Source organism: Symphalangus syndactylus, chromosome 1 (genome assembly GCF_028878055.3).
Source record: "Symphalangus syndactylus isolate Jambi chromosome 1, NHGRI_mSymSyn1-v2.1_pri, whole genome shotgun sequence".
NCBI classification, from domain to species: domain Eukaryota; kingdom Metazoa; phylum Chordata; class Mammalia; order Primates; family Hylobatidae; genus Symphalangus; species Symphalangus syndactylus.
Genome location: NC_072423.2, coordinates 144,012,307 through 144,033,155, shown reverse-complemented (window position 1 = coordinate 144,033,155; position 20,849 = coordinate 144,012,307). Strand labels below are relative to the sequence as shown.

Sequence of the window (20,849 nt, the reverse complement as noted above, 5' to 3'; positions counted from 1 at the left end):
TGTTGGGATTATGGGTGCTATGATTTAAGATGAGATTTGGGTGGGGACACAGCAACCCATATCAAGGGGAAATACTTTATCTGCAGGTCCTGTGTCCATCTCCACCCACCCTTATCACTCTGGAAGATGGGGTTGTAGGGGTTGAAAACCCACAGCTGAAATCCAAGCCTCTTATCAAGTCTTCTGTGATGATGCCTCCCTTGCTGGCCTCCATTGTCTTTGTTACCAGAAGAGGACACAACATACAGGAGGGAATAAAAGGGCCACAGAAGAGATGTTCACATGCCCAAAGTCTAATTTCAGGGTTCTACCAGACATTTTAGGAAAGAAGATTACCAGAGTTTAACATGAGCTGTGGCACTGACACTCTAAAGGAAAATCTGCCAAGAACAGAAGGCTCAACCAACTTGGACTCAGAGAGCTTTAGCTGGGAAGACTGCCATAAAACACTGCACTCCCTCCCCCACGCCAATCTGGTGCCTGAACCTCCATGAAGTCAGCCAGCTAGAACACTATGACATGGACCACACCTGTTTGTCTGAGGTTCAAGAGACATGTAGTCATTGCACCAGACCAACAACATTTTCCTAAAATAACAGTTTTTAAAAGGAAATGAGTAGGTGTTCAGCAAGTTGGGAATTACCTACATTCTTCCTTGTAACAACACTAAGGAACTGCAAAGTTTCATGATTAAATAAGAGTAAGTAACATGCAAGATTTGTCAACATGCTTATTTCATACAAACTCTTTGAAGAGCAGGAGGTAAGCCCCTGCCAGGGCCTTTTATGGTCTTCTAAGGCTAAATAAATAAACACCAAGGTTTGCTGGCATCATGGCCCTGTGTGCACCATTGCACCATAGCTGGAATGAGACCAAATAGAGAAAATCAACATCCAGAGGCCCACTCTCCTTGGCCCCAACTCATGGCCCTCTTGATTCACAAAACAGCAAGAAGACCACCTCCTGCCCTCTAAGAGCACCAGAGCTCTCACTATACAGAGTAGAGATATGTAGACTTTGATGGCTTGGCAGGTGCCAGGACAAAGAGCTCAACAACCTGTGCCCAGTCACCAGTGGCCAGGCTTGCATCAGATGTGGAGGCCGCCCCTATACGAACACAATACCAGTTACGAGGATTTCTGCCTTCCCCAGAGCACTGAGTCTAGGGGAAAAGCTCCATGGGTCACAGCTTAAGTTATAAGGCATGCTGATGAGTACTTGCTTGGGGAACTCTAAGAAGCTAGAATGCCTTTGAGAAAAGCAGATTTAGAGTGTCAGTTAACACGGGAAGATACAACCTCTTACCAAGCTAGAAGCATGGATATTTGTCCTGCTTTCATCAAAGTAGACAGCACTCTCAAGTGGAAATTCAAATAACAATTCTACCTTGAAAATATAAAACACCACTGAAAGGAATTAAAGACACAAGTAAATGGTAAGATGCCTTGTGTTCATGCATTGGAAGACTTAATATTGTGAAGATGTCCATCCTACCCAAAGCAACCACAAGGCAATTCCTATCAAAATCTCAATGGCATTTTTTGAAGAAGTAGAAAAATTCATCCTAAAATTCACATGGATTCTCCAGGGACCCCAAATAGCAAAAAACAATTTTGAAAAAGAACAAAGAGGAATTACACTTCATAATTTCAAAATATAGTACAAAGCCATATCTATTTTGCAGCAATCAAACAGTGTGGTACTGGAATAAAGACAGACAAATAGGCCAATGGAATAGAGGACCCAGAAGTAAACCCTCATGTATATGGTGATATGATCCACAGCATGGGTGCCAAGACTACTCAATGGGGAAAGGTTAGTCCCTTCAACAGATGGTACTGGGAAAACTAGATACCCACATGCAAAAGAGAAATAAAATAAAGATGGGTCATATCTTGTACTATATAAAAAAATTAACTCAAAATGGACTAAAGACCTAAACATAAGACCCAAAAGTATTAAACTCCTAGAAAAGAACATAAGGGACAAGCTTTATGACATTGGAGTTGGCACTTATTTATTACGTATGACAGCAAAAGCAGCGACAACAAAAGAAAATACTAGACAAATGGAACTATATCAAACTTAAAAACTTTTATACATCAAAGGGCACAATCAAAAGTGAAAAAGCAACCTACAGAATGGGAGAAGCTATTAGTAAATTGCGTATCTTAGGGAAATGAAAATCAAAACCACAATGAGATGATAACTCACAATTGTTAGGATGGCCACTATTACCAAATGAAAGAATGAAAACATAATAAAACTAGTACTGGTGAGCATGCAGATAAATTGAAACCCTTGTGAACTGTGGATGGGGATATAAAATTATGCAACCACTACAGAAAACAGTATGGAAGCTCTTCAGAAATTTAAAAACAGAATTCCTACATGATCCAGCAATCCCACTTCTGGATGTATGCCCAAAAGACTTGAAAGCAGAATCTCCAAGAGATATTTGCACAACCATATTCACAGAGCATTATTCACAGCCAAGAGGTGGAAGCAACCCAAATGTCCATCAAGTGATGAATGGATAAGCAAAATGTGGTATATCATTACAATGAAATATCATTCAGCCCTAAAAAGGAAGGAAATCCTGTTACATGCTATAACACAGATGAACCTTGAGGACATTAAGTGACATAAGCCTGTCACAAAAAGAAAATACTGTATGATTCCACTTATATGAGGTATCTAAAGTAGTCAAATTCATAGAAACAAGAAGTAGAATGATGGTTGCCAGGGGCTGTGGTAGGTGGGAATGGAGAGTAGTTTAATGGGTATAGAGTTTCAGTTCTGGAGATGAAAAGTTCCAGCGATCTATAATATGACAATGTCAATCTACTTAACACTCCTAAACTATACCTTAAAAATGACTAAGATGGCAAACTTTATGTTATGCATTTTTTAAATCACAATGAAAAAAGAAAAGGGAAAACAATCTTAGCATTGACTGCTGCCATTTTTGCAACAAGCTCACAGAGTTGTAGTCAAAATTCTGACAATAAATAATGCACACAATGACGCAACATATGTCGCTAATTTTCAAACACCTCAGTATGCCTCTCAGGATTTTGTCTGGTTTGGAAAACCGTCTGACAAAATTCAGAGAGAATATGAGACTAGTTCAGAGGAATGGAAAATGTCTTTCTCCTGAATTTTCTTTACATGCACTATGCCTTAGTTACTGAAAGTGGATTAGTCAGTTAATCATTTTACCATTTTTTAAAATGAATACGGAAACCGATTTTCTTTGTGCTCCACTAAATTAATTGACCTTCCTGAAGTGCCCACATCCCTTGGTGCTGTCCTGGCAAGAGTAATCTTTTGGTAACTCTTTCACTCATTCAACAACCTTTTACTGAGTACTTATTATACGCCAAGCATTACTCTCAGTTGCAAGAGCAGAAATGAATAAGAGTTTTTGGCCTTGAAGATTTCACACTCCCAGGACAGCTGATCTTTGTTAACCGGGTTAGAATCTTCCAGTAAATATATTTATCACTGCAGGCTACTAGCCATCTAAGATGCAATCCAAAAGTTTCACTCAGACGTCCAAGGACCAATCATTCAACTGAGCACTTTGGGGCAAGAGTTGTCAGAAACTGAGAGATATCTATACAGACAATCTTCTTAAACATTTCAGTGCTAAAATTTATTTCAAGGAATTTATGATGAACAGGGAGAAGGATGGGGTTATGAACAGGATAAAATGACATATATGTGAATAAAATAATGCATGATACATAAAATATAGCTGTGGAGAACTGAAATAAATGAGCTTTAATAAAGTCACTGGTTTGAGTTGTATTTTATATTTTATTCCAAGAGAGTTAGATTAAAACTTTAACCTAGCAATGGATACCAATTACTTTATTTAAATAAAGACAATTTCAAGGGTTAGGTATAAAAAGAGATCTGAGCTTAGAGACTTAGACTACCATAAGCAAGTGTCTTATAAATAGCAATGGTAGTAAGAGGATACAGATAATAGTAATAATTAGCCTGCCCAAGGCCACACAAAGAAAATAGCAGAATTGGTTCTGGAATCTAAGTTTTGTATTCTACGTCTGTTATTTCCGCCATCGGCAATTGTTTCTTTTCCATCAAATGACACTTCTTGACCCACCAACCTCTAAGGATTTGTGAGAAGAAATAAGATAAGTTATAAAATAAGAGAGGAAAAAGTAAATGTTTTCTCAGCCATGGGGTTAAAAGCAAAAGGAACGGATTTGGATATCTCTCTCTCCATGGATTATTAGTCAAAAATTTTCTGAAATAACACAACTTGTATTCTCTTGCTAAGTTAGTGACAAATCAGGGTACATCATCTTCCTCCCATTTCAGTGATATTTGCAAAATCAGAAAATCCCCTAGGTTTTTACCTTTTCTGCTTCAAAACAGTTTGTTCCTTGTTAGTTTTGTCTTGCTGTTAGTTTTGTTTTGCTGTGTGTTGCTTCTGAAAAGAAATGCTGAGTAACTCATGTTTTGCAGTCTGTGCAAGGTAGGACTTAAGTGACTATATATGACTCATGTTTACGCGCTAATCCTAGAAGGAAATCTCATCAAAAATAGAAGAACCTATATTTCCAAGGAGATGTTATTCCACAAGATGTGGTTCAGTCTCATTTTCTTCGTTGCCCAAGAATGTGTCATATTAACAAAAAGGGTATCCAATTTTCTTTACTAAACGTGGATTTTCCTTTCTTTCATTTCAAGGCTAAAAATTCACTTCAAAACTTAGCTTTAGTATGAGAACAAATTAGTCTGATTACATCAGCCAGATACTTTATAATAATTAACTGTATGGTTGTTAAATTTAAGTGTAGTTATGAAGAAAATTCACTGTCATGGAAGTGTCCGTTCTAGCCCAAATCCATAAATTTAAGATATCCTGATGAATTATGTCAAAGGAACTGACTTTTAAGATATCAAGATTATAAAGCCATAATAATCATAACTGGTAAAAATGTAATTGTGGGATTTCTACAGTGTCAAATTGGGACAAAGTTTAGCAAACAGACCAGGATAAAAAAAAAAAGAAAGAAAAAAGAAAAAAAAAAACAGTATGCTAAAAGACAAAACATGGTAAGAAAGATTGACAACTCAAAACTTCTGAAGACACTTGGAACAGTGTATCAGAATCTCCTGAGACAAGATATCTGCAAGAGCTATAAATTATAACAAATTATTGGCTACATTATATAAAGAACTACAAATCAACAAGAAAACGACAAATAATCTTATAGGAAAGAGAGCAAAAATGTGAGTAGATGATTCACAGATGAGTCAACATGAATGGCCAAGAAACACAAGCTTAACCTCACTAGTTGATCAGGTCAATACAAAAACCACATTAAGATCCAATTCATACCAATCAGTTTGGCTCAAAGTTAAGATCAGTTAATAAATCCACATGGTTATATAAATGAAACAATACCAAAAGGTGCATAAAATGCTGTAAATAAAAGCAAAGGAACAACAATGCTAAATTGCATCCAGTGGTGCTGGAGCAGGAGAAGAAATCCCACTTTCATCCCTGTGTGCTACCCACCCCATTACCAACACCACTCCATGTTATCACTTTTGGGCAAACGTGTTATTATTCTCCCTCCTTTGTTAAGCCAAAAGGTATTATACTATATTCACCATACTGTGCCTTGCTTTTCCTAACCTAACAATATATTTTAGCAATCTTTATCAGTACATAGGAATCTTCCACATTTCCTTTAATGGTTATAAACTAACTTAATCATATGGATAGAGCAAAAATTATTTAGCTGGCCCCCATTCCAAGAATTAGGTTCTTGGAAAGTCACAGTTTCCAAGAACCTAATTACAGATATTTGGGTTTCTTCTAATATTTGCTATTACAAACAATGCTTCAAAAAAATAACTTTGGGGGCCAGGCATGGTGGCTCGCCTGTAATACCAACATTTTGGGAGGCAGAGGCGGGCAGATCACTTGAGGTCAGGAGTTCAAGACCAGCCTGGCCAACATGGTGAAATACCATCTCTACTACTACTACTAATAATAATAATACAAACATTAGCTGGTTGTGGTGGTGGGTGTCTGTAATCCCAGCTACTTGGGAGGCTGAGGCAGGAAAATTGCTTGAAGCCAGGAGGCAGAGGTTACAGTGATCTGAGATCGCCCCACTGTACTCTAGCTTGGGCAACAGAGTGAGGCCCTGTCTCAATAAAATAAAATAATAACCTTGGGTATCAGTGTGTGTGTATGCTATTAAATCCATAGAATAAATTCTCAGAAGTGGCACTGTGGGATCAACAAAGAAGAATACCAGCGAATATCACATCAGTACCAACTGTTGGGGAGTCTGTGGAATAATGAGAACTCACATCTTGCAAGCAGGTCAATATGTCCATGCAAACACTTTAAAAAAGAATTTTCCAGAATTTAGTAAAGCTCAAATTTATATACTCTCTAGCTCATAAACACTACTCCTAAGTAGAAACACAACATACTACAACACATATATAGCCACTTAACAGCTTTATTCATGACAACAAAACACAACAAACAAAATAAAAAAAGAAAGAGGGAAGGATGAATAATTTTTAAAACTACGGTATATTTGTGAAATGAAATACAACACAGTAGTGAAAAACGAAGGAATCAGAGCTATCGGTATCAAGTTATTAATCTCTCTATGCCTTAGACAATTAATCTCTCTGTCATACTTTCTCCATTTGTAAAGCAGAAATAACAATAATACTATACATAGAACTAATATTTGCTAATATTTATCAAGTTTTTAGAACAGTACTCGGCATGTAGTAACTATACATGTTTCTTAAATGAAATGGATCACAAACACAAATGTTACCATGTTGAGTGAAAAGTCAAATTTTAGAAAACTATATACAGCATATGCAGACCAAGTACAGACAGTATAAAACCATGCAAAACAATACCACATACTACTACAGTAAGGCCTTGCTCAACAATGCCCTTAGGTTGTTGGCAATTGCAACTTTAAGCAAAAGAACATAAAACAACACCTTTTTTTCTCATAGCTATCACAAAATGATGTTGAGCAAAATTATGTTGTTTGAGGATCTCCTGTACATCGTTTCACTCAAAGTCGCAGTTTCCAAGAACCTACTGACATTAAGTGAGGCCTTCCTATATTTAGAAATGTAGAAATGCTGTAATAAAGGCAAAGGAACGGCCATGCCAAATTGCAGACATTGATGCTGAAGCAACAGACAATTTGGAAGGAACATCTGGGAAATTAACTGGCAATGGCGATGTTCAATCTTACACAGTACATGGATCCCTGGCGTTCATTCCATTATTCTTCAAAGTCCTGTGTATGCCATAAGTGTGCCATAATAAATAACTTTTTTTTCTTTTTTCCTTCTCTAGTTTGTAGGATGATTTAAGTAACTTTTTTTCTAAATGAAAGATACTCGATAGAGGAAAAGGAATGGCATATATACTTCTGAAATAATTACAAGCAAATACAAGGAAAAACCATTCAGTGAAAGACATGAAAAAGGAAAAAGCATAATTGACAAAACATACAAGATATCTAGAACAGTATCACAGATAGTATTTTACCACAAAAGAAGATTTTCAGATTGAGTAAAAAAATCTAACCAAACTCAGCTTAAAAAGACAAAACATTTACATAGGAAGGTTAAAAAGAAGGGGTTAAACAGAGCTCCACCAAGCAAATTCTGACAAAGAGAAAGAAACAGTGGAAATATATAAAATGGAATTCAAAGTTGAAATAATTCACAGGAAAAGGGAATATGTGAAATGGACAAAAAGAATACACCAAGCAGATGTCCGTAATCATTACGTACTAAGCAGAGTAACTTTAAAACATACAATGCAAACATGTTAGAACTTAAGGAGAAAATGTCCAATCACAATCATAACAGGAATATTTTCACATACCTCTGTCAGAAATCAATTGAGCAAAGAGACCAAAATAATAAGAAATTCAATTTAGATAAATGTGAAATTTCACACCTAAATAACAGAGAATACACATTTTTCCAGACTCAAAATATTTATTGAAAATTAATACTGTGTTTTATGAAGACATAAGTCTTCAAAACATTCCCCAAATATGAATTCTATAGGACATGTGCACTGAATGCAATATAAGGGACTAGAAACTAACAAATACTGATCAAAAACAAAAACATCAATGTCCTACCTGCCTGAAATTTTTAAAACAATTAGGCCCTTTATGGCTTTTGATAGATTCTGGAAAGAGTTTTCTTTTAAAATAATTTAAAATTGGGGGAAATTATATGCATAAAGATACTACATCAAGAATTATTCATATGGCAAAAAAAAGTCTAAATAATCTAAAAGCCCTTTTTAAAAAATTTGAGACAAGATTTCATTTTGTTGCCCAAGCTAGAGTGCATGGCGAGATCACGGCTCACTGCTGCCTGAACCTCCCAGGCTCAAGCAATCCTCCAGCCTCGGCCTCCCAAATAGCTGGGACTACAGGTGCACACCTCCAGGCCCAGCTAATTTTTTAAAATGCTTTTGTGGGAATGGGGTTCTCCCTATGTTGCCCAGGCTGGTCTCAAACTCCTGGGCTCAAGCAATCCTCTCGCTGTGGCTTTACAAATTGTTGGGATTACAGGCATGAGTCACCAAGCCTGGCCTAAATGCATATTAATAAAGAAACACTTCAGTACTTTACAGTCCATTCATTTGATGGACTACTGTACAATCATTTCATTGATTGTTATAAGGACCATATAGCAATGTAGCAAATCCTTGTGAGACTGGGCAAGATGACTCACACTTAAAATTATAGCAATTTGGGAGGCCAGGGCAGGAGGATTGCTTGAGCCCAGGAATTCGAGACCAGCCTGGGCAACATAGGGAGAACTTATTCCTACAAAAACTATGAAAAAGTAAGCAATTATGGTAGCATGTGCCTGTAATCTTAGCTACTCAGGAGGATTGCTTGGGATCTGGAGTTTGAGACTGCAGTGAGCTGTACTGCACTGTACTCTAGCCCGGGTAACAGAGTGAAACCCTGTTTCTTTAAAAAAAAAAAAAAAACCCGAAAGAAAATCCCTGTGACAAGGTCAAGAAAATAACCAGAATTCAAAATATGTAACTGGAAATGGTCATTTATCAGGAGATAAAATACAAATGGTCGATCAATATATAAAAAGCTACAACTCAAGAAATCAACATATGAAGATTAAATTAAAATAAGAAATCACTCATCCCACCATCAAGGTATCAAAAGATTTTTAAAAACTTTAACTCTTTACTGGTGAGGGTATAAGGAATCAAGCATTCACAACTGAGAATTTATAGACATTGGTACAGCCTTTCCACAGTTATTTTTGACAACATGCACAAAACTTCGTGTAGGCGTTTTGACATAAAAATTATATTAAAATTCAATCTTTTAAAAAAATTAAAATATGGGCAAAGGTATAGTTACCAGGATGTTCTCCATTATTTAAAATAGTGATAAGTAATGACAATCTAAATGTCTAAAAATTAGAAAGCAGGTAGATATTATATGATACAGCCATGCTTAGGTAATACTATGCAGTGTTTTAAATATATCATAAAATATAATTATTACTGACAGAAAAATGTCTCAACATGTATATGAAGAAAAGCAGAATATAAGGAACATGTAATGATTCCATTTTTGTTATATATGTTTAAACAGGTTTGTGTGTGCATACATAAAAAAATTAATATATACATTAAAATCCCAGAAGACTATTGGCCAGATATAGTAACACTGGCTATCTCTGAATGATGGCAGTTTTAGGTGATTTAATATTCTTTTGCTCTATGTTTTCCAATTTTCGATAATGAATATGCATTACTTACATATGAAAAAAGTTATCAAACTATACAGATGAGAAAACAACTGAAGGAAAATTTTAAAACATAAGAATGTTTTAAAAGTGGGATGGTGGGTTTTTTTTTTCCTGTTGTAAACTCTAGGATGTTCTCACATTACTTTTGTTACTTAAATATTTTAAAAATTAATAGTGAAACCACCCCTGACCTGTAAGCCTGTCATTAAGGAGAAGATGGAATTAATTCTGCCACTCTAGCTTCCCTGCCTCTCCATATTCCTTCCTGTGAGTGTAGACATGTTTCTCTAGGGAAGCCTCTTGGTGACCTTGTGTACCAAGCAAGGGCTCAGTGAGCACATAGAGGAGCTCATGCCAAACTGCCTTCAGAGTCTCCCTGACTTGCCCGCTAATCACTCACTACACTATAAAAAGACCTGATGGGAGAATGAGATCCTAGCCAGCTCTCCCACCAACTGCCTGTCCACAAGGCCTTCCACCCAGCCTCTCTGGGTTTCAAGTTGTGCAACCATGAGATGAAGGGTCTGGAAGGGGTGATCTCTACAGCAGGTTCAAACGTTTTGATTCAAGGTCCAGGTTGGAAATACAGCTGGCACTAACCAAGACAGACCTGGAGATCCACACATGGATATCTACAAAGAGCTATAAAACCTGAAGGAGATAAAAATAAAGGGATGCTAAGCTAGCTGAAATCCTAATTTCACGTGGCTTCAGTGTTTGCGTTTCACGCACTCACTCTGTAGTCTCTATTCACATCGCTGAGCTGCCAGTAATGATTAGGGAGGCCCATCCGCTTGTATTCTTCACTAAGATCGATCAGCACCCAGCCTTGCTCTCTTTCTTCTTTATCCAGCATGGGATTGAATGAAAAGCAGTATAACTCCTCGTATTTCACTGCAAGAAAAGGGAGGATAAAGTTAAATCAAGCTTAGTCAAAACCAGAGCCAAATCTCCCCGAAAACATTCTGTCCCACCTGGAGTGCCCTGAGAGACCATTCCAACCCCCACCCCCAGCACACTCCTGGGAGTAACCTGTGTGCAGTGGATAGGGTCCCCCACCTCCTCCCACCAATGACAAGATGACCTCGGGGTATCTGAACTCAACTTGGCAGTACCTTCTTTCCTTTTAGAACACAGGGACATCTCCATTTTGTGCTTTTTTTGTTGTTGCTTTAAAAGCAAATATATTTTCCAAACCACATAAAATATGGAACATAAAAATTAAGAACATATGCATTCATTAGACATGAAGATTCCATTTTTTTAATGCCTATCAAGCTTGGATTTGGTATGGCCTCTCAGAGGCAGACACAGGCCCAGGCCAGTTGCACATTTTGATGCTCACAGTGTTAAAAAAGAAAAAAATAACAAAGTTGAAAAAACTCTGGAATATGTTAAACGTTTGCATTGGAAACATCTGAACTTTAAACAACTACATAAATATCGTAATTGTGCTGCTCATTTGCATAAGATTCATAAAAAATGAATTCATAGTGCACAGCGCTGTGCTCGTGGGATGTGAATTGAAGGCTGCATCATGATGCGGCTTCTTTCAATCCTGTCGTGTTATCTCTGTCTTTATATATTGCCTTTGATGCTTGTGAAGCCCAATAGCCCCACTGTTTCCCTCTCTCCAGTAAAATCTAGCATTTGATTTCCTTGCTCTGCTCTTGCCATTTAAGGGAAGTGTAGACACCAGCGCTACCCAACAGAAATATAACGTGAGCTATGTATGTCATTTTAAATGTCCTTGTAGCCACATTAAAACAGAGTTAAATTAATTTAACAATCTATTTTATTTAACCCAATATATCCAAAATCATTATCACTTCAACATGTGCATGATATAAAACTTATTAATATTTGATACATTTTGTTTTGTGCTGTCTTCGAAATTTCACGTGTATTTGGCACTTAACCACATATGTCAGTTCGGAGTAGCGCTGAACAGCTATCTGTGGCCAGCGGCTACCATCTTGGACAGTGCAGATCTGAGCATTTCTGATGATAATAAAGGATAGCTGACACTCAGACCTTGCTTTGTTCCAGATTCTATTGCAATTAAGTGCATTAATCCAGTTAATAGGCAACACTGATGGTCCTCATTTTACCGACGAGAAATCTGAGGCAAACGGGAGGCACATTCCCTCCCTCAGAGTCACACAGCCAGTAACCGGGGAGTCCAGGTTTAAATGAGACATCTGGCTGCAGAAGGCCTGCTCCTAAGTGTTAACACACCCTCCCCAAACGCAGATCCTTCTCTCTTCTTCTTTGTTCCTCATTCCAGTCCCCTAATCTTCCTGTTTTTCTCCAATATATTTCTTCCTCATAGCTTTCCTAGGTCCTCCTATGTCCTTAGCATAGTGATAGTATTCAGTGTGAACAATTTACGTTTCCTAAATACATTTATGTGTACACCTTTATAGGATCTTGCCACCAGCAAGAGGCTGCAGCAACACACAGGCAGCCTGACGTGAAAACTCAGGTTTCGAACTTGTTTTGATTTGCTGTTGAGATGACTCAACTGCATGGAAGAGGAAAGACGAGGGTCATATTTTAAGCACCAGATTTCTTCATTTTTCTTGAGAGTAAGAAGCAACTGCTGTATGTCAGTGAGATAAATTATGTTCTATTTCAGTCTTTTTCCATGTCATGGTTCTAAACTTCAAAACTTAGAGTACGGACTATTTGGACAAACAACAAAATACGCACACCCAGGTGCGCTCACACACAAACCAGAGCAGACGCTTTCCGTAAAATCAATTTCTTATCATCTTAGCTAATGTCGCAGACAGCATGTGAAGCTTCAGATCCTGTTCTGGGAACAGTTGGCTCGACACTGACACATCTTTTCCATCTCTAAGTACCACTTTCATGACTCAGGCTTCTGCTACCATAATGTTAACCACAAATGCAAGTTGTTTAGGACGCCAAAAGCATCTCTTGAGAAAGCCTCAGTTCCCTGAGTGAAAGGAGAGCTACTGAATATGGGGTAATAATGGCAGTTAAGTTCCCTTTGTTAAATATTTAGAAAGAGCTTTAAAGGTAGAAAAAGAAAAACATCCTATGACTACTGACAGTTTTCTGTGTGTGGGCTGATACCTGTTTCCACTGGGAAGAGGCAATGAAATTATCCATGAATTACAGCAAGAATAATTTATCAAAGACATTAAGCAGATCACTCTTGAACTAGGAGGCATTAGGATGAGTTGACACTGAAATTATAAAATTTTCCCTTTTTTAAGGAAAAGGGTGATCAACCAATCCTTAGGCCCAATTTAAGGAAAATTGTACACGAGGGCCAGGAAAAGCCCATTTTTGTCAGCCAACACTCAGTCATGTCAATATGGGCAAGCTTCTTACCCACAGGCAAGCCCAGAAGCAGCCTGCAGACTCTGCCTACTCTAAGAAATCAAAAAGCGCCACTAGCACAGATGAAAGTTTTACTGAATTGTTCCCATGTCATAATTTTCTGTTCTTTTCGCTCTCTACTTTTGCCAAATATTTAGCAGAATGTTTAGCAATTAGCTGGGAGGCAAGCTTTAAAAAAAAAAAAAAAAGAAAACTAGGGCTTGACAATATTTTTTTGCTTACAGACTTTTTCATAATATATTGATGAATTATAGTTGTATATATTTCTGGGGTAAAAAGTGATGCTATGTTTTTTCTTGATTTTTTTTTTTTTAAGACGGAGCCTCGCTCTGTCGCCCAGGCTGGAGTGCAGTGTCGTGATGTCGGCTCACTACAAGCTCCACCTCCCGGGTTCACGCCATTCTCCTGCCTCAGCCTCCGGAGTAGCTGAGACTATAGGCGCCCGCCACCACGCCCGGCTAATTTTTTGTATTTTTTTTTTAGTAGAGACGGGGCTTCACCGTGTTAGCCAAGATGGTCTCGATCTCCTCACCTTGTGATCTGCCCGCCTCGGCTTCCCAAAGTGCTGGGATTACAGGCGTGAGCCACCGCGCCCCGCCAAAAAGTGGTTATGATTTTTGACTACAATGTGGAACGATTAATTCAAGCTAATTAACATATACATTGCCTCAAGTATTTAACATTTTTTGTAACGAGAACATCTGAAACTTACTCTCAGCGTTTCGAAATGTATACTACCGAACTATTACCTATACTCAACACGCTGTGCAATAGATCTCAAAATAATGAGACTTATTCCTCCTGCCTGAGGCTTTGCACCCTTTGACCATCATCTCCCCATTTCCCCCACCCCCAGCCTCTGGTAACCACCATTCTACTCTCTGCTTCTATGAGTTTAACTGTCATAGATCCCACATGTAAGTGAAAACATATGGTATTTGTTATGTTTGGCTTTTTTCACTCAGCGTAATGCTCTCTAATTCCATCCATGTTGTCACAAATAACAAAATGTCTTCCTTTTTAAGGCTGAATAGCATTCCATTATTTGTATATACCATGTTTTCTTTATCTCTTCATTCAATGATGGATACTTAAGTTGATTCTACAACTTCGCTACTGTGAATAGTGCTGCAACGAAAATGTGAGAGCAGACGTTTCTTTAACTTATAGATTTCAATCTTTCCAGTAAGCACTCAGAAGTGGGATTGTTGAATCATACGATAATTCTATTTTTCGTTCTTTGTGGAACCTCCATCTGTTTTCCATAATGGCTGTACTAATTTACATTCCCACCAACAGTGCATAAGCATTCTCTTTCCTCCCCACCCTTGCCAAAGCTTTGTTATCTTCCATCTTTTTGGTGAAGGTCATTCTAACAGTTGTGAGACGATACCTCACTGTGGTTTTAATTTGCAACTCCCTAATGATTATTGAGGTTGAGCATTTGTTCATGTATCTGTTAGCCATCTATGTCTTCTCTTGAGGTCCCTTGTCCTCTTCTTAATCAGAGTACTTGTTTTTTTCCTATAGAGTTGTTTGAGTTCCTGACATATTTTGGATATTAATCCTTTATCAGGTATATGGCTGCCAAGTATTTTCTTCCATTTCCTTTGTTATGCAAAAGCTTCTTATATTTTAGACAAATCTTTAATATTTACAGAATCTGAACAGAGAGAAAATATTTGCCTACTCTAGGAAGGTCATATCCCTCAGCTGATTTTCTACCCACTCTTAAAACAGGCAATTAAAAGCTCCACTGGCTTTTCCCATCACAGTCTGAGCCAGCATATCCAACTAAAACATCTTCTGCTGTTAGTGACCAGCAGCTTTCAGCAGGAAGTGCACAGAAGGCTTCACCCTCAGGGGCTCCATTACACAAGAGCTCCTCCAATAAGAAGAAAATATTCAAAATGCCTTTGGACTGTGGGAGTAAACTGAATGTGCACCTTTACTTTTTAAAAAACTATCAGAAAAAGTTAATGTGGAAATCTTGGTATTTACAGTATCATATATTAGCTACTTAAATCACGTAACTAATGAAACAGGAGTCCAGCTTTAATGTTTTTCTACCCAGAAAGCAAAATGATAATTTCTAAAATACTACATGAAATTAAGGATGAGTAATAGTTTGACTGTTTCTAGGAAGACCAAATGAGTGTTTCAGTTGAAAGCATGAGCTCAAACCAAGCACAGAGATCCATATTTTGGCTGATTTTATTCTAGCACCAGTGTTCATTGTGCTCCCCTTAACCTGGGGAAGCCTATGGCACTACGGTGCACCTCAGTCTCTACTGCCCTCCCTGGCTCCTTCACTCTCAGATAACCCCACTTCCTACTTCCCATAGCAAATGCAAGACATCAGGTGGAAACTCTCAACTTGGAACCACCAGGTGAATAAATGGGGTTGCGTCCGTACATAACCTTTGCTCCTTCTCTCCCATATAAAGGAAAGGGTGCTCCTTCTTCCAAAATAAGGGAGAGATGTGGGTACAACAAAACATTAGGGAAGGAAGGAAAATAACCTAGCTTGTTCCCTAGGTATCAGGTTAAAGATTATAAAAACAGAACATTTAGGATAAATATATGGAGTAATTGCCTCTCATTACAGACTAACTAGGAGAAGCAACAAATAATGTAATATTAAAATCAAAAGTATTTTAAAAATGAAAAGAAAAAACAAACATGCATCAGCAGAATGAGAAGGGTGGGAAAGGGAAGGGAAAACTTACCAACAGCCATCAGGACACAGAGATGTGAGCGTTTTTTTTAATAACCAAAGTAACTACTGAAAGCTAAATTGCATCAAACATTATGCTGAATTCAGGCAACTTAAAATAACTGTAGTTGAGGCCGGCGCGGTGGCTCACACCTGTAATCCCAACACTTTGGGAGGCCGAGGTGGGCGGATCACGAGGTCAGGAGGTCGAGACCATCCTGGTGAACACGGTGAAATCCCGTCTCTACTAAAAATACAAAACATTAACCGGGCGTGGTGGCAGGCGCCTGTAGTCTCAGCTACTCGGGAGGTTGAGGCAGGAGAATCGCATGAACCCGGGAGGTGGAGCTTGCAGTGAGCTGAGATCACGCCACTGCACTCCAGCCTGGACGACAGAGCGAGACGCCATCTCAAAAAAGTTAAAAAAACAAAAAAAAACAAAAAAAAAACTGCAGTTGAAAAACCATTTAGAGTGGGGTGAGAGGATAATACAGCTATTACTGGATTTTGCATATTTAAAATAAAAATGAGGGTGCCTCACCTTATCTGTCTATTTTAAGCAAACAAGTGTTGAAATTAAATATTAGGACTATTAAAGCTAACACAGTGGAAAAGGGCTGCTACACTCTGATAAAAAAGAAATTACCACTGCAAAAATTGCTTAAACATCAATGACTTATACAAGGAATACAAAAAGTTACCAATAAAGCAAATGAGACTACTTCAACCATGAGATTTTTTTAAAAATAAAAAATATCCAAAAGAACTGGGGACTAAAATACTAAAAAGAAACTAGTTTAGGAAAAGGGAGAAAATAAACAAAACAAATTATTTAAGTGTTGAAGTGCCCACAAACACTAAAGAGGGAAAGATAATTGATACAAAAATAAACAGCAGGAGGCAAATTGGAGGGAAGAGAGGAGAGAGGACATGGGAAAAGCTGAAGGCCTCTGAGAAACAGGGGTCTTTTCATCAGAAAAGTTCAATCCTTATTAATACATTAGATCTACAAGGTTAACTGATCTCATTTGAGCCACAACCCTTATTTTAACCTTAGTTCTTTACCAAGAATGAAACAGCTGCCTGCATTTGGACATGTTATGTTTTTCCTGAGATCTTCTACAGTCCGTGACCAAATTGTTATCAATCTTTATTCACACAAAAAGCAAACCAATAGTCTCTAATTTTTTAATAATTTGATTTACCTTATACCAGAAATCTTAACTCAGTAAAGAGATAATCTCGACATTTATTTTAAGTTGCCTGAATTCAGCAGAATGTCTGAAGCAATTTCCCTTTCAATAGTTACACCGGTTCTAAAACACCTCACACCTCTGTGTCCCTCTGCTAACAGTTGCAAACTTTTCTCTTCCCTTCCCCACCCTTCGCATTCTGCTGATGCTAAGGTTTGGGTGTTTTTTTTTCTTTCTATTTTTAAAGTACTTTTGATTTTAACACTAAATTATGACAGCTTTGAAAATATCTCCTTCAGAGACCTTGACTTAAATGAATTCCCAAACATTTCTTCTTATGTAAAAAACAACCGTTTTGTCCTCCATAGCAGCGGTCCACAACCTTTTTGGTACCAGGGACCAGCTTTGTGGAAGACAATTTTTCTGTGCATGGGGGTGTGGTTGGGGGATAGTTTCAGGATGAAACTCTTCCATCTCAGATCATCAGAAGCACACAACCTAGATCCCTCACATGTACGGTTCACAATAGAGTTCATGCTCCTAAGAGAATTAATGCCACCACTGATCTCACAGGAGGTAGAGCTCATGCTTGCATGCCCGCCACTCACCTCCTGCTGTGCTGTACTGCCCGCTTCCTAACCTGCCATACACTGGTACCTATCTGCGGCCCAGGGGTTGGGGACCCCTGCTCTATAGAACTTACAGTTAGCTGGGTGTCCATAAATGAACTGAAAATATGTGAACTTTGTTGGTGACTAACCAGAATATCGAGAGAGCTATACTGTACTACTAGAATTCAAAGCACAACTCCCTCACCAACCACACACACACCCTTATTCTCATACCCTTAAAGGTAGCGGAGGGTGCCTTTTATAAAATATCTTCAGGTGGTTCTGAAAGACCACCCCATCCCCCAGTTGAAGGCCACTGTTTCATGTCTAACCCCTTCCACATTTCCCCATCTCCCTCCAGTCAGTCCTGCTCCCACAGTTACAGCCTATAATATGCCGTAATTTTAGCATTGCCTTTAACATTACACTGTGAACTGTTTGTGTTCCATTTCACCTTCCCACACTTATTAAAGCACTACATTTTAGGCAAACTGGCATTTCCAATGCCCATGTTTCAAAATGCTGGTGATTCTTTTTAACTCCTCTTAGGTGATGGCTTTGATTCAACGCATTACTATGATTTCTTTTAGAAAAGGTAGCCAGTCATATCTCTGTCTACATCTAATACCTAACTCCCAAAACTTCCTCTTTTAAGGAAAAAGTATCTCTTTTCGAAAGTGAGGGAACATAGTAATTTCCCCCTCAGGGATCCTCACAGCGAGAGTCCTAGCACTCACTGTCTCTGGGCCATGACCCTCCTGGTCCCTGTGATTCACTCTTCCAGCTGCTCAGCCCTTTCCCAGTTCGCCAGGCTATTCCTAAATTCCATTAATCCGCTCAGAGCACATTTATCGCCTAGTACTTCCATTAATCAGTGACACAGAAACTGTTAGCACAGAATTCTCCTCACATTCTCTGCTGCGTGCAACCTAATGTACATCTTCCCAGAACTTCTGTTCCAATTTTAGTGCACCCTCCAAAAAGTTCAACTGCTTTTCTGGCTTACTCTGCCTTTCTTTTAACACACTTGGATGAAAAAGCCTCAACCAACTGCCTTAAAGGGTAACAGTGTAAAGTAAAAATTACCAGATTTTGACAGCTCCCTGGCGTCATTTCCATTTAGTAACTTTAGCTCTTAGCTACCTACAAAGAATATGGACAAATCATAAGAAACTTAAGATCCAACCCAGTGCCTGGAAAAGTTTATAATTTAACTTCTTGTACTGAAACAAAAAGCATTTGGCAAAGTAATTATCAGCACATATCTTATTTCCTTTATTAACTACTTCTGTGTGGCACGACTTTTATATAAATGATCTCTTTTCACTGCATTCTTCCAAGAAACGTAGAGTATATTTCTTTTTTTTCTTTTTTTTTTTTTTAAACAGAGTCTCGTTCTGTCACCCAGGCTGGAGTGCAGTGGTGAGATCTTGGCTCACTGCAACCTCCGCCTCCTGGGTTCATGCCATCCTCCTGCCTCAGCCTCCCGTGCAGCTGGGACTACAGGCGCACACCGCTACGCCCGGCTAATTTTTTGTATTTTTAGTAGAGACGGGGTTTCACCGTGTTAGCCAGGATGGTCTCGATCTCCTGACTTTGCAATCCGCCTGCCTCGGCCTCCCAAAGTGCTGGGATTACAGACGTGAGCCATCGCGCCCGGCCGAGTATATTTCTTTTCAGGAAAACACCACCACAACTCACACAAGCCACACAGAGAGGCAAGAAACATTTCTGTAGAAGCGAACAGTAAGCTACAAATCTGAACAGCCCAAGATGATGGCTAGAACAAGATAGCAATGGCGAGAACATATTTTTCAAATCCAAATGTTCTTCCCACCACATTAAGTTGTTTTTTTGTTTTTTTTTTCAGGAGAATCAGCAGATCCACACCCTGAATAGTCACTGATGCTAGTATAGTTGTACCAACCTTGGAAAAAATAAATTATTATCAAAAAGCAATGGAGGGCAGGCATGGTAGTTCACGCCTGTAATCTGAGCACTTGAGGCCGAGGCAGGTGGATCACTTGAGGCCACGAGTTCAAGACCAGCCTGGCCAACATGGCAAAAGCCCACCTCTACTAAAAATACAAAATTTAGCAGGGTGTGGTGGTGGGCACCTGTAGTCCAGCTACTTGGGAGGCTACGGCATGAGAATCGCTTGAACCCAGGAGGCAGAGGTTGCAGTGAGCTGAGATTACACCACTGCACTCCAGCCTGGGCAATGGAGCAAAAGTACCTCAAAAAAAAAAAAAAAAACCCCAAGAAACAAAAAAGCAATGGAGACCAAACCTTAAAAGCTTCAAGAGAGAGAAAACTGCACTAGAACCGTCTGATAACATTTTCCACACAAAACAACTGATCAGTTCTGTCACTGGCCCCCTTCAACGTGGCTCGATTATCACAATATAAGAAGCGCATAACTTAAAGGCATTTTCACCCCAAAAGGAAAAAATCCTTTAACCCCACCAAGATTAAGTTAATACTAAGATTCATGAAAGAGACTCACATAATAAGTAACTCAGGGGAGACTCTAAAAGAACAAGAAACTCTGTATCAGATGATCATTCGGGCTTATCCTCACCTGAGAATCAGACTGACACATAATCCCTGAACCCCTATCATTCCTAAGCACCATACAAATTCTTGAACGTGATTTGCGAATTTTTAAGAGAGGTTCCATATTAAATGCCGAGTTCCTCTGCCCTACCTGGCCTTGCAAGGCGTATCAGGGAGATGTACACGTCGTGGCAATCTCTTTCCTGAGGTATAATGAGCTGTATTATCTGAAAGTTCTTGCAGCGAATCAGCAGAGGGCATCCGGTAGCAGTTGTTGCCTGTTTCTCAATGGTGGAAATCTGACTGTGAAGAATCTAGAACCAAATGTTAATTTGCATAAGCTAAGCACAAATAACTAATGAATACGACAAGGACTAACATTTCTTTGTGGCTCAAAGAAAGACAAGAAACGCTTCCCAACCTCCAGCTAGCTCAACCCTTGCATTCAGATGACAAGCACTGAGATGTTCCAGGTAAGAACCAACTTCCTAAATTTATAATTTTATTTTTCAATACCAAGCTTCCTGATACCCAGGATAGTTACTTTGA

At 38.7% G+C, this 20,849-nt stretch overlaps 1 protein-coding gene across 2 annotated transcripts in view; it reads right to left on the bottom strand.

Annotated features, from left to right (window-relative positions):
* MTMR7 (myotubularin related protein 7) overlaps positions 1-20,849 on the bottom strand; it is a 115,524-nt gene that overhangs the window by 52,652 nt on the left and 42,023 nt on the right. For both annotated transcript variants that reach the window (XM_055287070.2, XM_055287088.2), the window contains exons 3-4: positions 20,452-20,614; positions 10,589-10,746 (exon numbers count right to left, since the gene is read on the bottom strand). In XM_055287070.2, the coding sequence (XP_055143045.1) occupies positions 10,589-10,746; positions 20,452-20,614 (321 nt within the window). The remainder of the gene's footprint in view (positions 1-10,588; positions 10,747-20,451; positions 20,615-20,849) is intronic.